At 34.5% G+C, this 26040-nt stretch overlaps 1 protein-coding gene across 1 annotated transcript in view; it reads left to right on the top strand.

Moving 5' to 3' along the window:
* The window catches only part of IFT57 (intraflagellar transport 57), a 61656-nt gene extending 37406 nt beyond the window's left edge, over window positions 1-24250 (top strand). Inside the window, exons 7-11 of the mRNA XM_021669064.2 lie at window positions 17147-17218; window positions 18014-18145; window positions 19491-19553; window positions 21255-21321; window positions 22326-24250. Coding sequence (XP_021524739.2) covers window positions 17147-17218; window positions 18014-18145; window positions 19491-19553; window positions 21255-21321; window positions 22326-22504 — 513 coding nt within the window. The 3' untranslated portion in view covers window positions 22505-24250. The remainder of the gene's footprint in view (window positions 1-17146; window positions 17219-18013; window positions 18146-19490; window positions 19554-21254; window positions 21322-22325) is intronic.
* Window positions 24251-26040: the final 1790 nt, after the last annotated feature.

The raw sequence follows: 26040 nt of genomic DNA, 5'->3' as shown, positions 1-26040 counted from the left end.
AGAACAATTTAGATCTGCCCCAAGTTGGAATAATGTGTCTAAAGATGCAGCCAGAAGTTCTGCTAAGGGAGTAAAAATCAGCCAAATCCTACCTCATAACACTTTAGTAATGCCTCACTCATGACCTAATGAGTACGGCTCATGAGTCAGTTTCTTAGAAACTGACTGTCTGAGGACACCTAAATTAGCGTAGCACTTTAGGACAATTATTGAAGGATAATATTTTCCTACATAAGTAAAACATTTTAAATTCCTTATATTAAGATATATACTTTTAAAATTTTTAAATGAATCAAATGAAAGTTGCTGAGTTGAATATAACAATAGTTGAAGCTGAGCTGCCAAAGAATTCTCCATGTTCCATATTTCTGGAGAAATAGAAAATGTGAATGCATATTCATATAAATTTTTACTTCCTGTAATTTTGATTAATTTTGAATTGTTAAAGAAATATTTAATGTTGTGTTTTGAGGAAGAATATTCTATCTCTTTGAGTTTTCTTTTTACTATAAAAAGCAAACCTTTGACTTTGTTGAAATAAATGTTGACCACCCAAGTGAGACCAAGCAAAGGCAATTTATTTAGAGCTTGCTATACAGCAAGGGAGTCAGCCACCATCATTTGTGTTTGGCAAAGACTCAAAAGCAGGTAGGGAAATTTAATGATTTTTAGTGGGAAAAAAAGGGAAGACTTCCTATATATTCAGATATGGCTGGAAATCTGCAGGTGAGCTAAACTAGAAGTGAGGTATGATAGGACTGGCTGGTTAAGGGAGGGGGTATTTGACTTTGTCTGGTTGGTCCTACGTTGGAAGTAGGTGGCAGGCAGAAGTGGAGAAGTTAGTAGTCATTGATTAAACCCTGTTCAGGGCTGATTGCTACAGAGGTTTGCTACAGAGGCTGTGGTTTTACTTCCTGGTCTGGCTGCTGCAGATTGTGGGTCAGGGTTATATTTTTGTATATGAGCTGGCTGTTGTCAGTTATTTGTATAGTTAGTGTCTCAACTTCATTTATTGACCCAAAGGAAAATAATGGCTTCTTAAAATCATCAATCTTATTGGTCTTTATCAAGAGAATGACTTTTTTTCAAGTCAAGTTTTTTTTAATCACAGTGAAAACCAAATAATCATTAATAATATTTATTCCTGTTCTCTGGAAATAAGGAAGAGCAGAAAGTGTGAAATCAGTTTTCAACTAAACCCTACTTAGGCCCTTTTCTTCAATTATGCCATACTTATTACTAAACGATTGTGCATTATAGTGATTTAATATTAGGTATTTAATGCAATGAAAAAATGTTCTAACATGCTTTAATGCCCTGTGGATATTGTAATTAAAATTTTGATTAATGACTTAAGTAGATTTTTTCCAAATTATAATTAAATGTTTCCTACTTTGTTGTTTTAAAAGGCAGTTGGGTAGGTATCCCCTTCATTCCACCAAAATGTCTTTAGAGTTACTAATTATGTAAATCTTCAGATTCATTACAAGGAATTTAGACGAAGAGATTATTTTTAAAAGGCTTTGGAAGTATTATAGCATGTGTTTTAATTATTTCAAACCTTTGATTTACTCAACTGCTTTTTCAGTACCCTTACCTATTCATTGAGTGTCTGACTTTCTCAGAGTACAGTTGTAAAAGGAACCTTAAACTTTAAATTTCAACTCCAAGCCATTGGATTTTGTTTTAACATAAATAAACTGTATAAGCATTGCTTTGAGTGATTCACGGCAGGAAATATTTCTGGAAGAGTCATTGTTCTAAGGATGGAATCACTGCAATAGTCTTGAGCCCCTGGGGCTCTCTAGTCACTGTGAGAGCCAAAACCTGAGAGGGAGAAGAGAGGCATCCATTAATCAGCAGGTGGAATTCCATTTAAATGAACCTGGAGGGGCCACAGAATTGCTATATTAGATCTAAGTCTCTTAGAATTGGAAGCTAAATCCTGCAGAAACTTACAATGGTAGGCTTTCTCATATTATAGACAAATCTGTGTCCTCTAGAAACAATAGAGGATTTTTTTTCCCTCATTCCAAAGCAGTAGAGAGAGTAACTTGATTTGACCTTCTGCCATCTCTGTGTTTGAATGCAGTATAAGTGGGTATTAATAAAATTTAGCTTCTTTAACTATTTTTGAGCTGCAGGGATTTATAAATTGTTATAATTAGGAATAAAGAGCCTTTGTTAAGACTTATACTCTGGTTGTTAGTCAGGATATATTGATAGGATTCTTGTATTCATGAGCAAAAATGTATATAATCTGTGGCCTAAAATATGTGAATATGTTTTAGGTATATAATCGTTATTAAAATGGGACTTTGCCTGTTATTTGAATAATGGAGAAACTACAGTTATAATTCTTACGGATTTTCTGGTAGACTGTCTGTTGAGAAATATTCACATAATTTAAAGAAAAACAAGGTGCCAAATAAAAAAAATTAGCTTTTACAATTACCAGTAACAAATGTAAATACAGGTGGCAATAAGTCGGTCTCCATGTGGCTCTATGCAGGAATAATAGCTCCAATTACTGTCACAAATGTTTGTAATTGTATCTATTGCTGCCAGACAATAAATGCTTTTTAATATAGTGAGGCCATAAATGTACATACTGCTGTTGTTTAAACAAAATACAATTTTCAGCAAATTTATCCTTGAAACACCTGCTATAATCAAAAAGAGGTGAATGCTATCAAAATAAACTGCCTAAATTAACCAGACACATACATTTTTAGAGCAGCTTGTATGATTACTCAACTGCCATGATGTCTCAAGAGAATGGGGAAATATTCACTGATGGACTTTTACAGACAAGCTTTCTTTAAGAGAGACTACACGAAACAGAATATTGTTTTGGGCTGTTGTATTTTTAAACAAGTGTTATTTTGTGGACTCAAAGTCGTATTGCAAGGTCAGCTGTTTTTTGTTTGTTTCATGTGGATCCTGGGTAGATGTCAGAATTGTGGGAATATTGTGCTTAAAATTATTCAAGTAACTAACACAGATTTTTAGTTGCTTCTGTCACAGTCATGTTGAACATGCAGGATATTCTATGTTTAAACATAGTTGATGATGCCTTCCTTCCTATTTACCCTGAGTGTGATAAATGTTTCAACTGGATCAGAGAAAGGTTCCATTTATCACAAGTTGAAATAAGAGAATGACTGTTTTTGCTTTAGAGATTACCATCAGTTGTAACTAAAGAGCATCAACAGTGGTAGCAGACTTTAAGGAAATAACCAATAGACTTCATGTCATATAAACACTGCAGAGGGAAGTTGCCAGTGCCGCACAGCTGATATACCTCAACTAGACATTTGTGATTGAAAGCAGTGAATCAATACATATTGATTATAATTAAAATTTCTAGACTACCTAAATATTTTATTATTGCAAAGAATGACTTAATTTTTTAATTAATTAATATGAACTATGAATTGAAGCATAGAGCTTTTGTCATATGGACCTTTCTGTAAAATGTACTTTTTATTGGCTTATCTCATTTTTCTCATCAACTATATTAGAGCAGTTCTCACTATCAGTGAGTTTTATTAAAAATTTCTTAATATTCTAACAAATTTTACCCCCATGGTTTTTATCCTATTTATTTGATTCTGTTTTCTTGTACCAAGTAACAATTTATATTTCTTGGTTCTTCAAATATACAGGAGATAACTATTGTTTCTTAGCGTTTTTTGAGCTGGGGGGATGTGGGAGTTTTATCACATAGAGATCTCCAAAAATAGAGATCCAAGTTTTGGTTCATACATTCTTGAAGTTGGGAATACGATCAGGTCACCTGTTCTGGTGTTCCACTGTGGTTACTTAGCATCTTATAATTTGCTCTCTGAGTGTTCCCACATTCTCAGAGACCCGATTCACTCCCTGTCTGACTTGCCAGATCTCTTCTCTTTGCTTGTAACTACTTCTAAAGCCTGGGAACTCTCACTCAGAAGATGGATGTGGCCATATGAAAGGGGTGTTAGTGGAGTAAGCATGAATAATAGGTCAGAGTCAACATAGGAAAACTTTTTAGTAACAAATGGTAGTCAGTAAAGATAATCTCTGAGCACAGTTAGAAATGTAATTATTTAACTAAAAGGTATTATATTTAGAGATTATTGATCTCCAGTTTCAATTCTGTGATAGGTGAGTGTGAGAATACCAGTGATTACCATCGCCTTGCTTACCCATGATGTTTCTCTACAATGAGAGGAATTTCTAGAAAGCAGGAACATCCCTGAGGAAACACATATTACCAGTGATCATGACTATTCCCACATTGCCTGCAACAAATAAACTACAATATACACTACACATAGATACTCAACTGTTTTTAAGTAATATGTGTTCTTTAATACATAAAAATAAAAATTATGCTTTTACATCACAAGAGTGTACCATAGAAAACTTTAAGCTGTTGGCAATGGAAGAATAAAATGTCAGATTAAAAAATTCAGGAAAGCCACATTCTATAATTATCCTACAAACTAATGGGCATTTTTCATTAGAAAAGTAATTCAGTCTCATTTTTAAAAAGTTATTTAATTGAATGGACAGTCGCGCTCCCTTTTTTTCCTCTCACACACATATACACTCACATACACAAATACATACACAAATGGGAGCAGTAATGAAACTGGAAGCTCTGAGAATGAGAACAAGAAGAAATTGCAAATCTGCTTGTGCCAAGTGGCAAAAAGAGAATACAGATAATGTTCTTTTATTAGGGAAGAGAGGATTTTCTGTAGAGGAAGGAAATATGCTGCTCATATCCCTGCAGGAAGCATGATAATTTATAGATTTGTTTGAGACGTATTTTCTAGAGTGAGCTTAGATATATGCAAGGTATTTTCCTTGCCCCTTATACTTAATCTGATTTTCTGCAGTTCAGATTTGCAAAGAATTGTTGACCCTAGATGTGTTTTTAGACATGTCACAGGAAATCTTGAGACTTGTCACTTTTGAAATATAGCCCTCACTTGACCCTACATTTCTACTACTGCAACTAAAATTAAAATTTTAGTAAATAAGTCTCTTCCTGTGGTTGAAGTAGAGATTTGCTATCCAGATCCCCCAGGGCCTTGCTGCCCAGCCACAGACAGTATGGTCAGCAGACAGCCTCTGGCTCTCTACTCTTTCAGTGACAGATTTGCCTAACCCAAGGTCTCATCCTTCCCTGGGCAGCCTGCATCTGAGTATATGTGAGTTATTTCCAGTTTGGGACTATTATACATAATGCTGCTATGAAAATTCTTCTATATGTGTTTTAGCACTTCTACATATGTTTTAACCACTTTCAAAATTTATTTGGCAGGGTCTACTACAGCTGATCACATACATACACCATGACCTAGCAATTCCACTCCTACCAGAAATTCCAGTAGAAATGTGTACATTCCAGTAGAAATGTGTACATAATGCTGCTGTGAAAATTATTGTATGCTAAAACACATATAGAAGAACTTTTATATAGAAGAATCCTTCTACATATAGAATTTTCATATAGAATTCTTCTATATGCTAAAACATATATGGAAGAATTTTCAGAGCAGGTGAAAATTCTTATATGCCAAAATACATACAGAAAAAGTTTCCTATAGAAGAATCCTTCTATATACTAAGACACATATAGAAGAACTTTTATATAGAAGAATCCTTCTACATATAGAATTTTCATATAGAATTCTTCTATATGCTAAAACACATATGGAAGAATTTTCATAGCAGATGAAAATTCTTATATGCTAAAACACATATGGAAGAATTTTCATAGCAGCATTATGTAAACATTTTTACGGGAATATACACATTTCTACTGGAATTTCTGCTAGGAGTAGAATTGCTAGGTCATGGTATATGAATGTGATCAGCTATAGTAGACCCCGCCAAATACATTTTGAAAGTGTTTTAAAAAACTTTATATTCCTGCCAGCAGTGTATGAAGTTCCAGTTGCTTTACATCTTTGTCAACATTCAATATTGTTTCAGTCTTTTTTATTTTAATCATCGTGGTAGATATGTTATAATATCTCATTATCATTTTAATTTGCATTTCCCGGTTGACTTAGGAGGTTGAGCCACTTTTTCATATGCTTATTTAGCTTTCGGATATCTTTTGTATTTTGCTGTTGGGCCATCTGCTTTTCCTTTTGATTTATAAGAAGTTCTTTATATATTCAGGATATGAATCTCTTGTCAGATATGTGTACTGTAAATACCTACTCTAGCTCTCCTTTTCCTTTGTGTATTATGACAAACAGTAACTTAATTTTAATATACTCAAAACAATTTTTTTTGAGGGAGCAAGTATGGCTAATACTTATGTTTTTAGAAATCTTTGCTTACCCAAATTTGAAGATATTCTCAGACTATGTTTTCTATTTTAAGCTTTATTTTTTTGCCACTCAGAAGATTTAAAATCCATCTAAGTTTAATTCTTGCGTATGGTAGTGAGGTAGAACTCAAGACTTACTTAGTTTTCATATGTATGTGCAACCGACCCAGATAGTTTATTGAAAAGGTTATTATTTCACCAGTACACTGCTTTGTCATAAATCAAGTGAGCATGTATGTGTGGGTCTGTATTTTATCACTTTAGTCTATTTGTTGTTATTTGCTACTATTGAAAATGATATCTTTTAAATTTATTTTATGTTTATTTGTTGCTGGTATATAGAAATATAATTTTTTAATGTATATCTTTATCTAGTTCTGTGTGTGTGTGTGTGTGTGTGTGTGTGTGTGTGTGTGTAACTTGCTAAATTCACTTTAAACAGTTGGCCTGTAAATTATTTTGCCTTTTCTGATTTACAATTATGTCGTTTGCAAATAACATAAATCTACTTTCTTTGCAAGCCTTATATCTTTTTACTTTATCTTGCCTGCTCTACTGGTTAAGAACTGTAGTCTAATTTGGGTGTAAGTGGTGTTATCAGGGAGAATGCTTTCAGTATTTCAGTTTCACCATAAATATGATGTTATCTTTATGTCTTTTATAAATATCCTATAATACATTAGGGAAGTTCCCTTTTGTTCCTTGTTTGCTAAGAGTTTTTGTCATGAAAGGACATTACATTTCTTTTCAAATAATTTTTTTTATACAATTTATCTCATCTCCCCCACTCCTTGTGGTGAATCATATTGATATATTTTTTTTTGGTGTTAAATTAACCTTGCATTTTGGAATAAATGCAACTTGATTATGATATATTATTTTCCTTACATACCACCAGGTTTGATTTGCTAATATTTTAAGGCTTTTATGTCTGTAATTACAAAAGGTATTAATCTGTAATTTGTGTTTGTTTTTAGGGATCTTTGTCAGATTTGGATATAATGTTAAGCAGGTCTCATAAAACAAGTTGGCAATTGCTCTCCCTTTTTTTCTGTTCTATAGTAGAGCTTGTGTAAGGTTGTTAATTATTTTTTAAATGTTTGGGAAGATTCACTAATGAAGCCATCTAGGGTTTGGATTTTTTTTTTATGAAAACATTGATAATGACATGTGTTTATCCTAAGAATGTTTTCTATTCATTTTTATTGCACTATTTATATATAAATAACCTTGTAAGAATTCAAATATTACAAGTGAAATAAAGTCTCCCCTAACCATTATCTACTTAAAATATTTAGGTATACTTTGCTGCATTTTATCAAGAAAATGATGTTGTGATATAGTGGTCATTGCAAGTTTGGGCTCTACCATGGATTGACCTGTGTGAGCTTAGACAATCTACTTTAAAAATAGCTAAGCCTCAATTTCCTCATCCTAGTTGACTTTTTAAAGAGAATTATATGTGATGATGTACCAGTAGTGCTTAGCATGGTGCCTGACATGTAGTAAGCATTCTGTGAATGCTAACATTATAATTATCACTATTAGATTTTAAAAGATCCCTGGAGGGATGTACTGTTGAGGTACTACTTCATACCCAAGGAAGGAGAGAAAAAAAATTTCTAAGTAACTAAAGTAGATATCACAAAAGAAACTACTAAAGCTTATGCATTTTGTTTGCAGGAGAGTCCTATAAATTCTTCTTTGGGACTTATTTATCCTTGTTTTAGTGATGGTTCTAGCAAGGTTATTTTATCTGGATTGTCTGTCTGCAGAAGATTAGAAGCAGAAAGCTTTCCTAGTGTTCATGTTTTAGCAAAATAACCAAGATAATAAACACTCATTTAATGTGCAAACTTTAAATTGAGAGTTATGAGAACTTTTCTTACTTCTTATTGAAATTGGGTGACAAAGAAAAAAAATGAAAGAGGCCGCTTGATGTAATAGAAAACCTGTAAGTGAGAGAAAGGATATTTGGATTCCTATTACACAACCTCGATTTGTTACCAAATCTGTGAAATGGCGGTATAGGATTTCTTTCCCATACATTAGAGTGATCTTGAAAATCTCTAGAGAAAGTGAATTCTGTGTTGAAACAATGGCCTGAGAAAAATGCAGTTAGATGTCTTAAATGGAGCCTATAAGCGCCCTTGTAAATAGTTTTATGTTGACTAAAACTGCAAAACAGAACATTGAATTAAGATTTCATCGGTAATTATAATGGAATTGTAATTACCATTATTATTGTGGGCAGTGAGAATAGAGAAGGGTAGAGTCAATGTCAGAATAAAAGTAACATTTTTGTGATGGGAAGTGATTCAACACACATCAGAGCCTTGGAGCTCTGCTATTGCTTTTTTGTAGGGAGAAGCAAAAGGTGCGAATAGATCTCCATGAACTGCTACCATCAATTGTGGCCTGGCGTGGATTTTTTCTGAGCATAGGAAAAAGCATCCCAGCAAACAGGAAGTTGGCTTCCTTGGCTTTTTTCTATCAACAATTCTTTAGCACTATGCCTCTCCACTCATAAAGTCAAACTTGTTTTTATTAAAAAAAAAGAAAGAAAACAGGGTTTGGTATTTTACAAGTTGTAAATTAATGAAACCTATACACAGATATAAGTTCCATTTACCATCTCTAGCTCGGCTCATGATTTAGTTTCTCTTTTTCCTGCAGTTTCAGAGAGAAGCTTTAAGCATTGAGTTGGAGATCTAGACAAAGAAACAAAATGTCTCTGCATATGCAAAGAAATCTTTCAGGTGTCATTGTGTTGAAGTAGAACCCAGAGATCCTTGCAGTCTTATGAGTCACCTTAACAGCTGCAACTCGATCTCATCCTTTTTGATTTTATGGTGTATTGCGAATCACCATCTGCAGATATTTCATCACAATTTCTCAGTTTCTGAGGAAGGGAGATAGATAATATAATTTGGTGGTAAAGAATTTGGAGTGGGGAGGAGATCTATGGTTACAACAATATCTTTGCTATTTACCTAATAAGTGATAGTATTAGATATGTGATTTTGAATGAGAGGATTTTGAAAAATAGAAATTCTAAAGAAATTATATACTGTATTATTAGTGTTCTCAATTCCATTGAGAGAGAAAATATGCGAGACTGGGTGAAATATTCATCTTCAATAGAGAGGAGAAATGATGCCTAATGAACATGCTCTAGAGCCCTTTAGGTGACCAGTAGACCCTGGTAAGAACTTGATAAATAGCAAAAAGAATTCCTGGTTTACCTTATAAATTCTTTGGTAGTTCATTTTATCCCCCCAAAAGCATCATGTATTATGTGGAAACCATACTGTTTTGAGATTGCTTTCCATTTTTCAGACATGAAACTTTGCCAAAGTCAATTCGCCTATCTGATTCTTAGTTTTTCTCACTATATTAAAAAATATATGTATATAGTTAATTTTCCTGCATAACAAACAACCCCCAATTCACAGTGGCTTACAATAACACATTTATTTTCACTTACAATACATATCTGCTTCAGCTGCAGCTCTGCTCAAGCTGAGTTCTATGTTTCTTACTCCCAGACCCAGGCTGAAAGGATAGTCCCTATGTGGGGCATGCTTATTACTATCACGGCTGAAAGAAAGAGCTAGATAGCTGGTAAATGGATGCTTCTGACAGATTCTGCACAAGCCTAGCATAGATCATGTCCACCATCATTGCACTGGCTAAAGAGAACCACATAGTCAAGGCCAGCATCAATGAAGCAGGAAAGTATACTCGTCCCACAACCAGCCAGCAAATCTCATAACCCTCTTACAGGGAAGGTAGAAGTCTAAGAAGAGATGACAATATCTACTTATCTCTCCAAACTTTTGTGACTCTCAAATAAGGAAAGTCATATAAAAGTGCATTGTAATCGAATGGATTCTCTACTAATGTACGAATTACTCTCACCGTTGAACAGTTCCTTTTAATGTTACTTAGTTTAGGGATCCAGATAGATTTCAAGTCCTTACATATCATTAAAACCCATTTCTTCTTCTCCATTTTTTTTTTTTTTTTTTTGAGACGGAGTTTCGCTCTTGTTACCCAGGCTGGAGTGCAGTGGTGCGATCTCAGCTCACCGCAACCTCCACCTCCTGGGTTCAGGCGATTTTCCTGCCTCAGCCTCCTGAGTAGCTGGGATTACAGGCACGCGCCACCACGCCCAGCTAATGTTTTGTATTTTTAGTAGAGACGGGGTTTCACCATGTTGACCTGGATGGTCTCGATCTCTTGACCTCGTGATCCGCCCGCCTCGGCCTCCCAAAGTGCTGGGATTACAGGCATGAGCCACTGCGCCCAGCTCTTCTTCTCCATTTTTACACAAACCTTTGTAAAGCTTTTAACTATCTCTGTTGTATTAATAGTTTTTCAAAAGATATGTATTTTGCCATTTTATATTCATGTTTTTAAAATGCCTCAGTTATCATTTATATTTTTTCCCACTAAAACTATATTAAACTCCTTTCAAGAACTTCTTGGGCATCTAGAAGCCTTTTGTCTTTTTCTTCCTGGCAATTAAACTGATAAAGTTTCCTTGCAGGAAATTTAGAAAATTCTGAAATGGTAAAGAAGAAATTTAAAAGTACTCATATTCAAAGCCCTGTCTTCCACACACACACACACATACACACACATTCAAATATACGCAAATACTAATTTTTAGTAAATTGGACACCTAATGAAAATACTCTTTTTGAGACTTTATTTTCCACTTTAATATATGTTGTTAGCATGCATGTTTGCTGTCCATTAGATATTTTTTGAGAACATGAATTTAACATTTTAGTATTTAATATTACTGGATATAATATGCAATATATATATGCACAATCCCTGACTTACTACCATTGTTCAACCTAACAATTTTTTGACTTTACAGCAGTGCAAAAGTGATATGCATTGAGTAGAAACTGTAGTTTGAGTAGAAAACCAGACAACCATTCTGGTTTTTAATTTCTGTACAATATTCAATAAATTACATGAGATATTCACTATTTTATTATAAAGTAGGCTTTGTGTTAGATGGTTTTGCCCCACAGAGGCCAATGTAAGCCTTTCAAGCACGTTGAGGGTAAGCTAGGCTAAGCTATGATGTCCAGAAAGTTAGGTGTATTGCATGCAGTTTTAACTGGATATTTTTAGCTTATGGGTTTATCAGGTTGCACCCCATCTTAAGTTGAGATGCAATTTTAATTATGAAGCCCAATAATAAACCCATCCCCAACTTGAGAACTAGACCATGACCACTTGAAGTTAGCTGTGTGCTCCTCTGCTGCTGCCCCTTCCCACTCACAGTAACCACTCTCCTCGAGTTTGTGTGCAGTGTCTTTTTTTTTTTCAGTGTATTCTGAATGAATATGAATAAACATGAATATCTTACATGTTTATATCTCCAAACAGTGTATCACTGAGTTTCACTTGGTTTCCAGCTTTATAAAAACAGTATCATACTGCATTATTTTTAGTAGTAGAATGAATATTACAAAATTAGTTTAAACTGTCCTTTGCTGTTAGATATTTAGTTTTCTGCTGTTTTACTTTTATCAAGAACTTGTACATTAATCTTTGTGTATTCCAAGTTATTTCTGTGAGAATAATTTCTAGAAGTCAGGGTAAGAATACTTTTTGACTTTTTCTAACTTTATATCAGGAATGTGTCCACCTAGAAGATTTTAATAAAACAAATATTCAGATTTGCCTGGCAGGTAATTACAAATCATCACTAGCTTAACGCTTTAAAGGGTTTGTAAATACATGAATGTCCCAGTAGCTTATCAAACTTAAGTGCAAACACAAATTCCTAGTATCTGTGACTTCCCTGAAGTCTGTTCTGTTCTTGTCACACTGTAGTATTAATATCCCTTCAGTTGCTCAGGCTAGAAACCTCAAAGACACATTCTCTCTACTACCTCACCTTCACTTCAGTCACCCCAGGCACATACCTCCCTTTAGTCAGTCTTCAAGTTTTCCTAGTTCTGCCTCCAAAATGTCCCTTGAATCCATCCCTTCTCTTCTATTCGCACAAGCACTGCTCTAATTCAGACCCTGCTTATCTATGTCATGTGAACTATTAGCCTCCTAACTGGGTCCCTACCTGCCTTCAGCCTCTTGCCTTTCTAATCAGTCCTTCACTCTGTTATTTTCTCAAAACACACACTTATCTTTAAAACTGAAACCAAAAACATCTGATAGCTCCCCATTATCTGCATAATAAAATTTATCTATACTCTCTAGTTGTTGTAAGCAAAGCCCTTGATCTAATTGAATCTCCCTCCCTCTCCAACTTTATTTTCTCATGATCTTTCCTCCTGAACCCACCCCAAGAACTTTGTGTTTTCCATGCTAGCCACCTTTAGGCTGCTTGTTCTCCATGTATTTTCCTGGTTCCTGTTACTCCCTCAGCTGAGAATACTCTTCCTCCCCACATCTTTACAGCCTGTTGAAATGCTACTTATGCTTCCAGGTTCCACAGAAATACCAGCTCCTCCATGGAGTTTTCACATCAGTGTGTGCTATCATAGTTATACATAGATGAGTCAGGCATCGTTGCTTCTCTCAAAATGTTTTAAATGTCAATACATGCAAAAATATATTTATAAATAATGCTGAGTAGAAATAGCAGAACACAAACTATTTTAACATATCTATTATAAGTTAAAAACTATATAAATATATATATAGTGTATGTATATATATATGCATTTCTCTACCTACATATATATGGAGAGAAACAGGCAAAGAGAAACAGACTGATAGGAAGAGGGAAGCTCTGTAAATACTTGAGCTTGGTGTTTGTTAAGGCCTCTGAAATTCTTTTTAGAACCAGGCAGGATGAGTACTTTTTCAAAAAATTAATGATAATGATGCTTGTTAGGTGCATTTTCTTTCACAAGGGTGCTGACTTGGGCTTCGGTAGGTTTCCATTTTGAGGTTTACCCGTATTTGGTCCAGGTGCAGGAGGCCAGCCAGTTGTCCCTCCTCTTTTTTCCAGTGTTGATTAGCTGACTCGGAGGGGCCTTGTTCTGTTGCCAACTCTGTGTAGTCATAGTCACGGGTGGTGAACAGTCTCCTCAACTATAAAATGAAAACATTACACTAGATGACTGTTGAGTAGGTGAATGGATGATCTCTAAGGTTCTTTTCAGCTCTCCAGTTCTGAGATACTTTTTGCTCATGAAACAGAAAAATACTTGAGGATAAAGGAAGGTGCTGATTTGTTTTCTGCTCTAGCACCCTCATTATCAGGTAGCCAGTTGCCCCTTTTCTTTACTCCAAACTGCCAGTACGTGTTGTGTTTAAATTAGTACATTTGGCTTCAATCCAGGTACAGTAATATCTGCGTGGTCTTGGGTGGGTCCTTTGCTGTCACCAGGCCTCCGTTTGCTTATATGCAAAATGACAAGGGTAAGACTGGATGCTTTTTGAGGTTCTTCGCAGCTTTAATATATTATACTTTTACAACTGGTATGTTTGAAATACCCAAGAAGTTTTTTACCCTGGAGTCACTAGGCCATGTCAAAGTTAAATAATAGGTAGAATGGGACTGTTCACAAAATATCCATCCCTTTACTCACAAAAAAGTGTAGATAGCAAAGTGCAGCATTGGGGTATGCAAACAGATATGCGCAATGAAAAAACAGCCAAGTTCATCACTTACTTTAACTTACTACATTTTTCTTTTACAACAGATATTTCTCAAACCTTTTAAGATTATTACTTTGTATTAAATAGGGAATTCTTTCCCCATTGCTTGTTTTAGTCAGGTTTGTAGAAGATCAGATGGTTGTAGATGTATGATGTTATTTCCGAGGTCTCTGTTCTGTTCCATTGGTCTATATAACTGTTTTTTTAATCAGTATCATGCTGTTTTGGTTACTGTAGCCTTGTAGTATGGTCTGAAGTCAAGCAGCGTGATGCCTCTGGCTTTGTTCTTTTTGCTTAGGATTGTCTTGGCTATATGGACTCTTTTTTGGTTCCATGTGCAATTTAAAGTAGTTTTTTCTAGTTCTGTGAAGAAAGTCAATGGTAGCTTGACTGGAATAGTATTGAAACTATAAATTACTTTGGGCAGCATGGCCATTTTCACAATATTGATTATTCCTAACTATGAGAATGGAATATTTTTCCATTTGTTTGTATCCTCTCTTATTTCCTTGAGCAGTGGTTTGTAGTTCTCCTTGAAGAGGTTCTTCATGTCCCTTGTAAGCTGTATTCCTAAGTATTTTTTTCTCTCTGTAGCAATTGTGAATGGGAGTTCACTCATGATTTGACTCTCTGCTTGTCTATTATTGATGTACAGGAATGCGTGTGATTTTTGCACATTGATTTAGTATCCTGAGACTGCTGAATTTGCTTATCAACTTAAGGAGTTTTGGGGCCAAGATGATGGGGTTTTCTAAATATACAATCATATCATCTGCAAACAGAGACAATTTTACTTCCTCTGTTCCTACTTGAATACCCTTTATTTCTTTCTATTGCCTGATTGCCCTGGCCAAAACTTCCAATACTATGTTGAATAGGAGTGGTCAGAGAGGGCATACTTGTCTAGTGGCAGTTTTCAAAGGGAATACTTCCAGCTTTTGCCCATTCAGTATGATATTGGCTATGAGTTTGTCATAAATAGCTCTTATTAAATGAGATGTGTTCCATCTATACCTAGTTTATTGAGAGTTTTTATGATGAAGGGGTGTTGAATTTTATCAAAGGCCTTTCTGCATCTGTTGAGATAATCGTGGTTTTTGTCATTGGTTCTGTTTCTGTGATGGATTACATTTATGGATTTGCATATGTTGAACCAGCCTTGCATCCCAGGGATGAAGCTGATTTGATCATGTGGATAAGCTTTTTGACATGCTTCTGGATTTGGTTTGCCAGTATTTTATTGAGGATTTTCACATCGATATTCATCAGGTATATAATTGGTTAGCCATATGGAGAAAACAGAAACTGGACCCTTTCCTTACACCTTATGCAAAAATTAACTCAAGATGGACTAAAGACTTAATATAAAACCTAAAATCATAAAAACCTGAGAAGAAAACACAGTCAATACCATTCAGGACATAGGCATAGGCAAAGACTTTATGAGTAAAACACCAAAAGCAATTTCAACCAAAGCCAAAATTGACAAACGGGATCAATTAAATGAAAGAGCTTCTGCACAGCAAAAGAAACTGTAATCAGAGTGAACAGGCAACATACAGAATGGGAGGAAATTTTTGAAATCTATCCATCTGACAAAGGTATAATATCCAGAAACTACAAGGAACTTAGACAAATTTACAAGAAAAAAACCATCAAAAAGTGTCCACTTTTTGGATATGAACAGACACTTCTCAAAAGAAGCAGCCAACAACATATGAAGAAAAAGCTCATCATCAGTGATCATTAGAGAAATGCAAATCAAAACTACAATGAGATACCATCTCATGCCAGTTACAATGCCGGTCATTAAAAAGTCTGGAAACAGTTGCTGGTGAGGTTATGGAGAAATAAGAACACTTTTACACTGTTGGTGGGAGTGTAAATTAGTTCAACCATTGTGGAAGACAGTGTGGTGATTCCTCAAGGATCTAGAATCAGAAATACCATTTGACCCAGCAATCCCATTACTGGGTATACACCCAAAGGATTATAAATCATTCTATAAAGACACATGAACACATATGTTTATTGTAGCACTGTTTATAATAGCAAAGACTTGGAACCAACACAGATGCCTATCAATGATAGATTGGATAAAGAAAATGTGGCACATATATACCATGGAATACTATGCAGCCATAAAAAATGAGTTCATGTCCTTTGCGGGGACATGGATGAAACTGGAAGCCATCATTCTCAGCAAACGAACACAGGAACAGAAAACCAAGCACCTCATGTTCTCACTCATAAGTAGGAATCAAGCAATGAGAACACATGGACACAGGGAGGGGAACATCACACACCAGGGCCTGTCACGGGGTAGGGGATAAGGGGACGGGGGGAGCATTAGGACAAATACCTAATGCGTACGGGTCTTAAAACCTAGATGATGGGTTGATGGGTGCAGCAAACCACCATGTCATGTGTATACCTATGTAACATGCATGTTCTGCACATGTATCCCAGAACTTAAAGTAAAATAAAATACAATAAAAAAAGTATTAGTAGTAAACTGAAATATTTTTAATATATTTGGCAGGAAAATAAAATGTTGATTTTTAATATATTTTGTAGGTAATTAAAATGTTGATGTAGACTTCAAATATGCACACTAATTCAGATTAGTCTAGTAGTAATAGACAGTATTTTAAAATACATGAACCCCAGTAATCATTATTAACTTTCTTTATTAAGAAAGAGACTCAAAAGTCTTCATGAAGAAGAGGGCCCCATTTTCATTTCCAAGGGACAAACTAATCTTTGATATATGATGTTTGAGTTCAGAGTTGCTTTTGGGAGCATAATTGTTACTGCTTAAACAAGTAGTTCTTTTCTAGTAATTAGAATTTTTTTTTCACTTTGATGGGTAGTCATAAATATTAACCACCAGCAGTGCAGGCATAATTTATATTTCAATTGTCAGACATCACTCTGTGAACACATAAAATAATTTACATTTATTTAGAGCCTTTTATCTTAAAGTGCTCTACACTTTTTTCTTTATAATCTGATTGCAAAGTATAAATAGGACTCTCCCACCTGAAATAGGCCAGGAAGTAATTAAGATAAAGGATACAACTTCACAAGAAGTGGGGGAAAGAAGGAAAGGTAGTATTTTTTTCATTATTTCTATGTGCTCTATGCCTGTAGGACTGGAGAATCCATGTTGACCAAATGCACCAGCACAAAAGTGGAATTGAATCTGCTCTAAAGGAGACCAAGGTATGTGAATTACTTCAGGTGAATCAATATACATTTACTCATTTGTGGAACACCTGTTATGAGAGAACATGAAAGAAGAAAAGACACAGTTTTTGCCTTTAAGGAACTTACTAATTGAATGTACCATATTATATTTCAACTGACCTAACATTTAGACCAACTAAAGAAAGCTAGCATATATTAATAAAAGCTGTATATATACATATATGTATGTATAATATATATCTAATACATATATTAGAAACATTTCATCATTCTTTCCTCTCTGAATCTTAAGTAAGGAGAGAACAGAACACCAGGCCAACAATGCCTATAACTTACAGCCTCCCAGGCTTGCTGCCCTGCCAGAAATAGAACTTTGGAGAATGCCACAAAGAAGCAAAGCTAGAGTGAGAAGTTATATGTCCCAGGCTAGAGCTATAGGCTTACGAATCTATTTCCAACTGGAATACTTCAGTCACCTTGAATTGTGCTATAGGAAACTCATGTTATTCCCTTACCTACTTTGACTGGAAACATATAAAGCTAATTATAGTCACATAAATTTTATGTATATATAATGACAAATGAATTGACTAACACTGGTAGGTGCTTTTTTATTCTAAAATTCTTCAAAGTATGATTAAAATATTTCTCATCACAGAGGTTTTGTCCTATTGAAAATTTCAAACTGTCTTCTTTTGCACATGTTGTTGATTATTTATAGAATTGATTGAGATTTAACCCATTTTTAACTATTTTTGAAAAAAATATGTTTGTGAATTATTTTATCTGCAAATCCCATGGAATTTCTAGGGATTTTTGGACAAACTCCATAATGAAATAACTAGAACTTTGGAAAAGATTGGCAGCCGAGAAAAGTACATCAACAATCAGCTTGAGAATTTGGTTCAAGAATATCGTGCAGCTCAAGCCCAGCTGAGTGAGGTACCTTACAAATGATTTCCAGGGATTTATTCCAAGTTAACAACCCTAAACCCTAATCTTGACACAATATTGTTCATTTGAGAATCATGAAATGCTTTTCATAAACAGCAAAACGTCAACTCTCTACCCACTTTAGGAAGCCAAGTTAACTTATTTTCGTTTTACATGTAATAGAAATTGTTTTCTCCTAGAAGTCTTTAAATGCACATCTTCATTTGAGTTAAGTAAATGAAGGCATATGTTGTTGGGAAACATAGCTTAGAACAGGAACAGAGTATCAGGACACCTGGTTTTGTTTCTAAGTCTGTTGTTAGTTTACCATAGGTGTAGGAGGAAGAAGAATACTATACATTTACATGTGTCAAAGGAAAAAGTCCTTGCCGTTCTGGCTTACTACCACATAATAAGCAATGTGAAAGCAAGACACATTCAGAGACTAGCAGCTTAATTGATAAAATGAGATAAACTTTTCATTCTTTCAAAGTTTGAGAATTTTAACCAAAAAACAAAATCACTAGCCTTTGAAAGCACCAGTTCTGTGTCCCAGCAGTAGGGATCTAAAAGCTCTCCTTTGGGATTTATGCCCTGTATTTTCTGATGTTAAAGAAGACTCGTAAGGATACTTGTAAACATCAGTTGAAGGCATTTTTTTTGTCTTTACCAGACAAAGTTGAGGAAGAGAAAAAAGTAGAAATAAATTTGAGATACTTCTATTCTTTAAAAAGTTCTCAAAGACCAAATAGAAATCTTCACTTTTTGATTATATTATTTAATATGTGTATGTTTCCTCATATACACACTTACGGATATTTTAACTATCAAAATGATGTAAAACTCTCTGATTGAAGCCACCATGTATCTGTCTAAATTAATATTATATAATTGATCGTTAGCTTCCAAGAACATACTCCAATTGATTGTCCTGTCATACCGTATGTTAATCTTTATTAATTGCTGAACTTCATACTCTACTTTGATTGATTTTTTTGAACTGATTTTCTCTGCATAGCATGCAAATTAGATTGACCAAGAGCCACGCTCCTAAACTGTTTAGGAATGACCAAGGACAGTTTTTATTGTGAACCATGCCCATGAGAGATACACAGTCAGTTTGTGAAGGTTAAGGTAGTTCATCATTTTGTAGCGCTTTAGTTAAATACATGGTGCCTGTTAGGGACATAAAAAGGCTACAGTTAAATGTCACTTTCACAAATGTATTCACAAACAAGGAGTGGGGGTTGTCATAAAATAATAACATGCAGAAATTGCAAACACAAAGAGGTCAGTTGTATTTAATCTGCTGCCGCTTTGATTTTGCCATTAAACAAAATGTGTTTTCTCTCAGGCAAAGGAGCGATACCAGCAGGGAAACGGAGGAGTAACGGAAAGGACCAGACTCCTGTCTGAGGTACACACCAGTACTCTTGCCCTGCTTCTCGTGTGTCAGCTGGGCCCCAGCCATTGAGAACCTCCAGATGGTTTAACACTGCTAATTTCAGTTGCTTCCTGTGCCTTTAAATAATTTTCTCGAGGAGATAATCCCTAACTTTCCTATCAGTGAATCAATAATTGATACATTTCTTATTTCCACAAGATGCCTGAAGTTTCTCTATTCAAATTCAACATAAAACCTGCTCATCATATTAGCACACTTATAACTTTCCTCAATATCTTTTAAATAATAATAATTATTAACATAGAGAAAAGGAGGTAAATCACTGACTCAGGGAATCTATAACAAATTTTAACATTAATCTGTAAGATATCAGGTTTATTTTTAGTGACAGTTATCAATAACTTGTGCGTGTCCTGGGTATTTCTCTGTCTACAATTGGGTGTGGCTTATAACCTCCTCCTCCTGAGAACTTCTAGAATATTTGCATAAAAATAAATAGTTGCATTTATTTTTATGATCTTGCAAGAGAGGCAGGACTTAATATGTATTCCCATTTTTCACTAAAGAGCCGAAGGAGGAAAAAACTATGAAAAAAGGTCAGCAGTTTATTTGGGACTAAAATCCAAGATGATCTTTGGTTACAATCCAGTGTAATTAAAACAAACCTTACTGTTTCAACAAGAAAGAAGTAAGCCCCTTTCATATAGATTATTTGAGAAATAAAGTTATTTTAAAATACTAAAAATATAACACTAGAAATATTTAGGCTCCAATCCTGTGGTGCTTCTAAGCAAATAAAACGGTATGCAGAAGTAAAGTGCTCACTTACGTTAGGTAAATTAACACTTGAAAGGAGTCCAGGGAACCATTTACTTCTTTTGGAGTCGATACTTATCCCCAGTTGTAACATTTCAGGTGCCTGAAAAAATTAATTTGCTTTACTTGGATGAGCACTTTATTCCCAGGGAAGGTTTTACTCACCAGTATTATAAAAATAAAGCCTACTAAGTCACAATAATTATAGCTTAGTTCTAGATCATATAAAAATTTTTCAATTTCTTAAAGATGGTATTTTCTACTTATATGAATGCTGGTTTGGAATTTTGCTAATAATAGAGGCTATAGTAGTATAATCACCAGATAGAGTGCAGATAGGAACCAGCGTAACAGCACAGTATGCCTCCAGGAGTTTGGAGTTCATGATTTGGATAGAGCATTAAGAATATTGTTATACATAGCCATATGATATACACATTTTTTTAGTGTCCTGTAGAGGAAAAGGTGACATAGTGTCTTATAGACCTATAATATTAAGAAAGATATCCAGAAAACCTTTAGAAATCTAAAGTCTCTTTAGGATGTTTGTACTATTTTAATTAACAACCAATTGTTAGAGAATGGTATATGCTATGATATAATTGTGAGGTTTGAGTGCCTAGTGACTAAAACAACTTTGATTGTATTTAGTATATTGCAACATGAGAAAGCTGATGTTACAGTCATTTGGTGAAGTTTAACATTAGGAGCATTCTGAAGCTGAAAAGCTTTGTATATCTGCATACTCTATCTTATTATTTGAATTATATTCAGAATATTCCTAATATCTTTATTTATGTGTGCTTAATATCTAAATTAAATTTTCTTAATACATAATTCAAAATTTTTGAAAGTTTCTGACAATGTAAGGCTCATGAAAACATTTTTTCATGAAAGGTTATGGAAGAATTAGAAAAGGTAAAACAAGAAATGGAAGAAAAAGGCAGCAGCATGACTGACGGTGGTAAGTACACGCTCATTTTAGGGGAAAAAGCAAGAGAAAAATAGCTCTTCAAGAAACCTACTTAACAAAATTGCATTAATATATAGAGACTGCTTTTTAAAACAAAATATTTGTTGCTTGTGTGAAGAAAGATTTATGGTGCAAAAATAGTCTGATATTCAGTGTACTGTTTTTCTTATTAATCAGCTGAGAAGGTAGTAGGCTTTTTTTACTATAATTTAGAGGTTTTAAAAATTCAAACTGTATTGATTGAAAGAGTGGGAAATATTAAAATATGTGCTTTGTTATGCCAATTTAAAAAATACTGTATTCTGTTTTCATCAAATGAGCTTTATTTTTTCTATTTTATGTACAAAAGGGCACTAAGTCTATGCCCAAATGACACTAAGGCAGTGATGTAGTAACCCTTAGATTATTTTCCCTCCTCCCCAGTAGAACTGACTGGGCAGGGGTCAAATAGAGAAGAATTAATCATCCCTCCATTGTGAGTGGGTTACTTTGATATGGGCCAGTAGTGATTTCCGAAGGCTTTTCTATGCCCTAGAAAAAATTTCTCGAGTTCTATTGATATATACTGAATGATCTTGCAAAAGGGAATGCTTAGGGTTTGTTTTTCTTTCAATATGTTTTAAATGGGCCCATTATCTGTGTCTCAAAGATAATTCTCTTTTCCCCTTTCCCCACTTTGTATTTCCTTTTCCTACAGACAAATATACTAGCTCATAAAATCATCTTGAACACATCCTTAAACACCTGTTTAGCTCTTCCCCTAGAAAAGGAAGAGAGTTTCGCCTCAGTACATCAAATACTGCATCATTTTTTCATCCTAAAAATCTCAGGTGCTTAAAATGCCACAACAAAACTGTGTGAATGTCAGTAAGTTGCTGGCTATGTTTTTAACCCTATTTTTGGCTTAAGACAAAGTGAGGAAAATGTCATACAATTCTGTAATGCACTGATGTTCCAAATGAACATTTTTATTTCATGTTATTTTCATTCTGCAGCTCCTTTGGTGAAGATTAAACAGAGCTTAACAAAACTGAAGCAAGAAACTGTAGATATGGACATTAGAATTGGTATTGTGGAATACACATTACTCCAATCAAAACTGAAGGAGAAGTCCAACATGACTAGGGACATGCATGCAACAGTCATTCCAGAACCAGCAGCAGGCTTTTATTAAACAGAAACATACTGTTTCATGTTTCTGAGTAGTTGGGTTTTTTATATCAAACTATATTTCATGTTGCATAGATTTCAAAACATAATTTTATGTTCAATGGGAATTTTTTTACATATGTACTCACATATTATATGATGGTGATTATGATGGTTAGAGCCTTTACACTGATGTAGAGTTTAATAAGATAATTACAAATACTCACTTTCTCACTCATATATTATATGATGGTGATTATGATGGTTAGAGCCTTTACAGTGATGCAGAGTTTAATAAGATAATTACAAATACTCACTTTCTCACTCATATATTATATGATGGTGATTATGATGGTTAGAGCCTTTACGCTGATGCAGACTTTAATAAGATAATTACAAATACTCACTTTCTCGCTCATATATTATATGATGGTGATTATGATGGTTAGAGCCTTTACGCTGATGCAGAGTTTAATAAGATAATTACAAATACTCACTTTCTCACTCATATATTATATGATGGTGATTATGATGGTTAGAGCCTTTACACTGATGTAGAGTTTAATAAGATAATTACAAATACTCACTTTCTCACTCATGTATTATATGATGGTGATTATGATGGTTAGAGCCTTTACACTGATGCAGAGTTTAATAAGATAATTACAAATACTCACTTTCTCACTCATATATTATATGATGGTGATTATGATGGTTAGAGCCTTTACAGTGATGCAGAGTTTAATAAGATAATTACAAATACTCACTTTCTCACTCATATATTATATGATGGTGATTATGATGGTTAGAGCCTTTACGCTGATGCAGAGTTTAATAAGATAATTACAAATACTCACTTTCTCACTCATATATTATATGACGGTGATTATGATGGCTAGAGCCTTTACACTGATGTAAAGTTTAATAAGGTAATTACAAATACTCACTTTCTAAGAAGCTTTCTCTAATCATTACCTATGTTAAATCTCCTACCTGGTGGCTCATTTAGCATTTCTTGTGCAAGCCAATGTATCTGCCCCACATTTTCTGTAGATGCTGCTGCTGTCACAACATGGACTGCTGACACAGTCCTTTGCACTGCTTCACCTCTACAGTGATCGTAAATGCTTTGCACCCAGAGGCAGCTAAAGATGGGTAGGCAGGATTCTTCCCAAGAACCTGAATTACCCTTGCCTCACCTTTATGGTTACCTAAAATTGCCACTTTTTTAAGTTAAAAAAACCTTCAGTATCCTCATTAACATTTGAAATTTATTTCTTATGAATATTTCGTGGCTAAAATGATTTTATAGGGAATCTATCTTCTATGATCTAAAGTCACTAAATAAATATAAAAGAAAAAACGGTAACTGAACAATCCGTCATGTTTGACTCTGGTCTTAGAATGAAGAGAAGGTGCATATGCATGTCTCAATTTCTACCTTTTTCTGTGGTATCAGCTATACTAGGGAAGCATTTTGTAGAAGAAGGAACGATGACAGATCGCATGAAGATTAGCCTCTAGTACCGATAATCTTTACTTATGCATTTTCCTGAGCAACTTTCTAGGCTAGGATTTCTAAATTGGTGAAAAAAGCAGCATTAGAGTGCCAGACTTAGAACTGGGGGAAACTGGCCAGGGGAACACAAAGCAGGAGATAGCCTACATTTCTTTTTTTAAAATAATTTTTAAAAGCAGTGGTAAAATTTGATAAGATGCTTTATGTTTAGGACAACAAAAATAATAAAACTGTTATCACTTTTTACCATAATACTTTTCTCCTCTGAATTTTTTTTTCTTAGCTTTTACTCTGTAGACGTATACCCCGACATGCTCACGTACACAGACCATTCCCTTTCCTTACTAGACCTCTGACCTCTCTCTAGTTTAAGATAAGTTTAGATAGGAGAAAGTTAGCGTATGTAAACTACCCAAGAGGATGACAGTCAATACAAGGACAAGCCAGTTTAATTTGTTTAAAAAAAAAAAAAAAGAGGGAAGAAAACCCATTCTGGGAAAAATAAGCATTTTTAAAAATCTGAAGTTGCTCTTTCCTGAATGGTCTTTGGAAGGAGTCTAGTACAAAAAATGAAACACAACCTTTGAGCCTGGGAATTTATTTGCATGGCTGTTGTCATGGCTGAGCAGTTTTCTGATGAATTCAATCAATGCAGAGAACACTTTTAGATAAATCAGAACTCTCCATAAAATGTATTTCTACTCAGAAGCAAAATACACTCTTTATTTTATGCAAACACGTAAAAATCTAAAAATTCTTCCAATGAGTAGTATAAGATGGCTATTTTTACTTCCTTCTCTGAAATAATTCGGTTAACTCAGGTTGGGCTCTGTGCTCTCTTCCTATAGAACACTGGGCATACCTTGAATAAAGATCTTATTATACTATGTTATTATTTTCTTCTGTCCTGCCTAATGGATTGAACTGCTTTAGGATAGGACAAAATCTTTTCTTTCCATATTCCTTGCCAAGTGCCCAGCACACACAAAATGTCTAGTAAATGTATTGAGTACATGACTGGCACTATGTGGTTCCAGTATATCTTCTAGCACCTGTTCTACAGCATGAAGAGTTTAATGATATTAAGCCTGTGTGCTTGGTATAGTTTCAAGACAGCAATTAAAAATTACGGGTTTTTTTTTCCTATTGTATTGGATTAGAATTAGAAGCATCAGTATGAATTCATGAGTTTTTAAAAATATGTATAGGTTAATATAAATACACAAATATTTAAAATGTAGAAATACATACACACATACACACATGTATTTCCTAGTTCCGTCCTCTGAGAGAGCCTGGTAGCAGTGACAGTCCAGCAACAACTGTGGGCACTCAGATCTTGGTGTCTAAATTCTCTACTTAAAAAAAGAGGAAGTCTTAGATGTCTGATTCCTGGGCTGTGACAGGGAAAACACAAATGAGTCTAAAATACTTGCTCTTCCAGAAAGGAAGTACTCAAATAATGATGGGAAATATCTAAAGGACACAGCCATTGAGGGTTTAGCACTGGCCAATCTGGGACAATTTGAGCATCAAAGTAGATCATCATAGTAATGAATAATAACACATGGAATAAGAAACCATGATTCCACACTGATATGAATGAATGAATGAATGAATGAATGAATAGGGAGCTGAAGAAGGTCTTCCTGCTCATGTAAAAGGAATGCTGGATTTAGAAAATCACATGGCATCTACCATGGTAGTAATTGTTTGGAGCAAGAATCATCAATGGACGCTAAAATTAGTAGGTGAAAGTTTGATGAGAAACAGGATATGTACATAGTCTCAAATTATGTAAGACACTCCACAAGGAAAAAGTTGTTTGCAGTATAGAAACCTAATAGACACCACTTTAAGTGATAAAAGTTAGCACCACTAGTAGTGAGACAATTAGATACCGTATGCCTGCTGAGAAGAGCACACACATGGTTCCTGCTGAAAATGCATACATAACCTGAATCTACTCATGAAACATCAGATGAATCCAAACTGACAGATTTGTACAAAATAGCCTATATTCCTCAAAAATAATGTCATGA

The sequence above is a fragment of the Aotus nancymaae genome, unplaced genomic scaffold (genome assembly GCF_030222135.1).
Source record: "Aotus nancymaae isolate 86718 unplaced genomic scaffold, 86718_ANA_hifiasm-v0.15.2.pri h1tg000011l, whole genome shotgun sequence".
Lineage (NCBI taxonomy): Eukaryota > Metazoa > Chordata > Mammalia > Primates > Aotidae > Aotus > Aotus nancymaae.
This window is presented reverse-complemented; position numbering and strand designations above follow the sequence as displayed.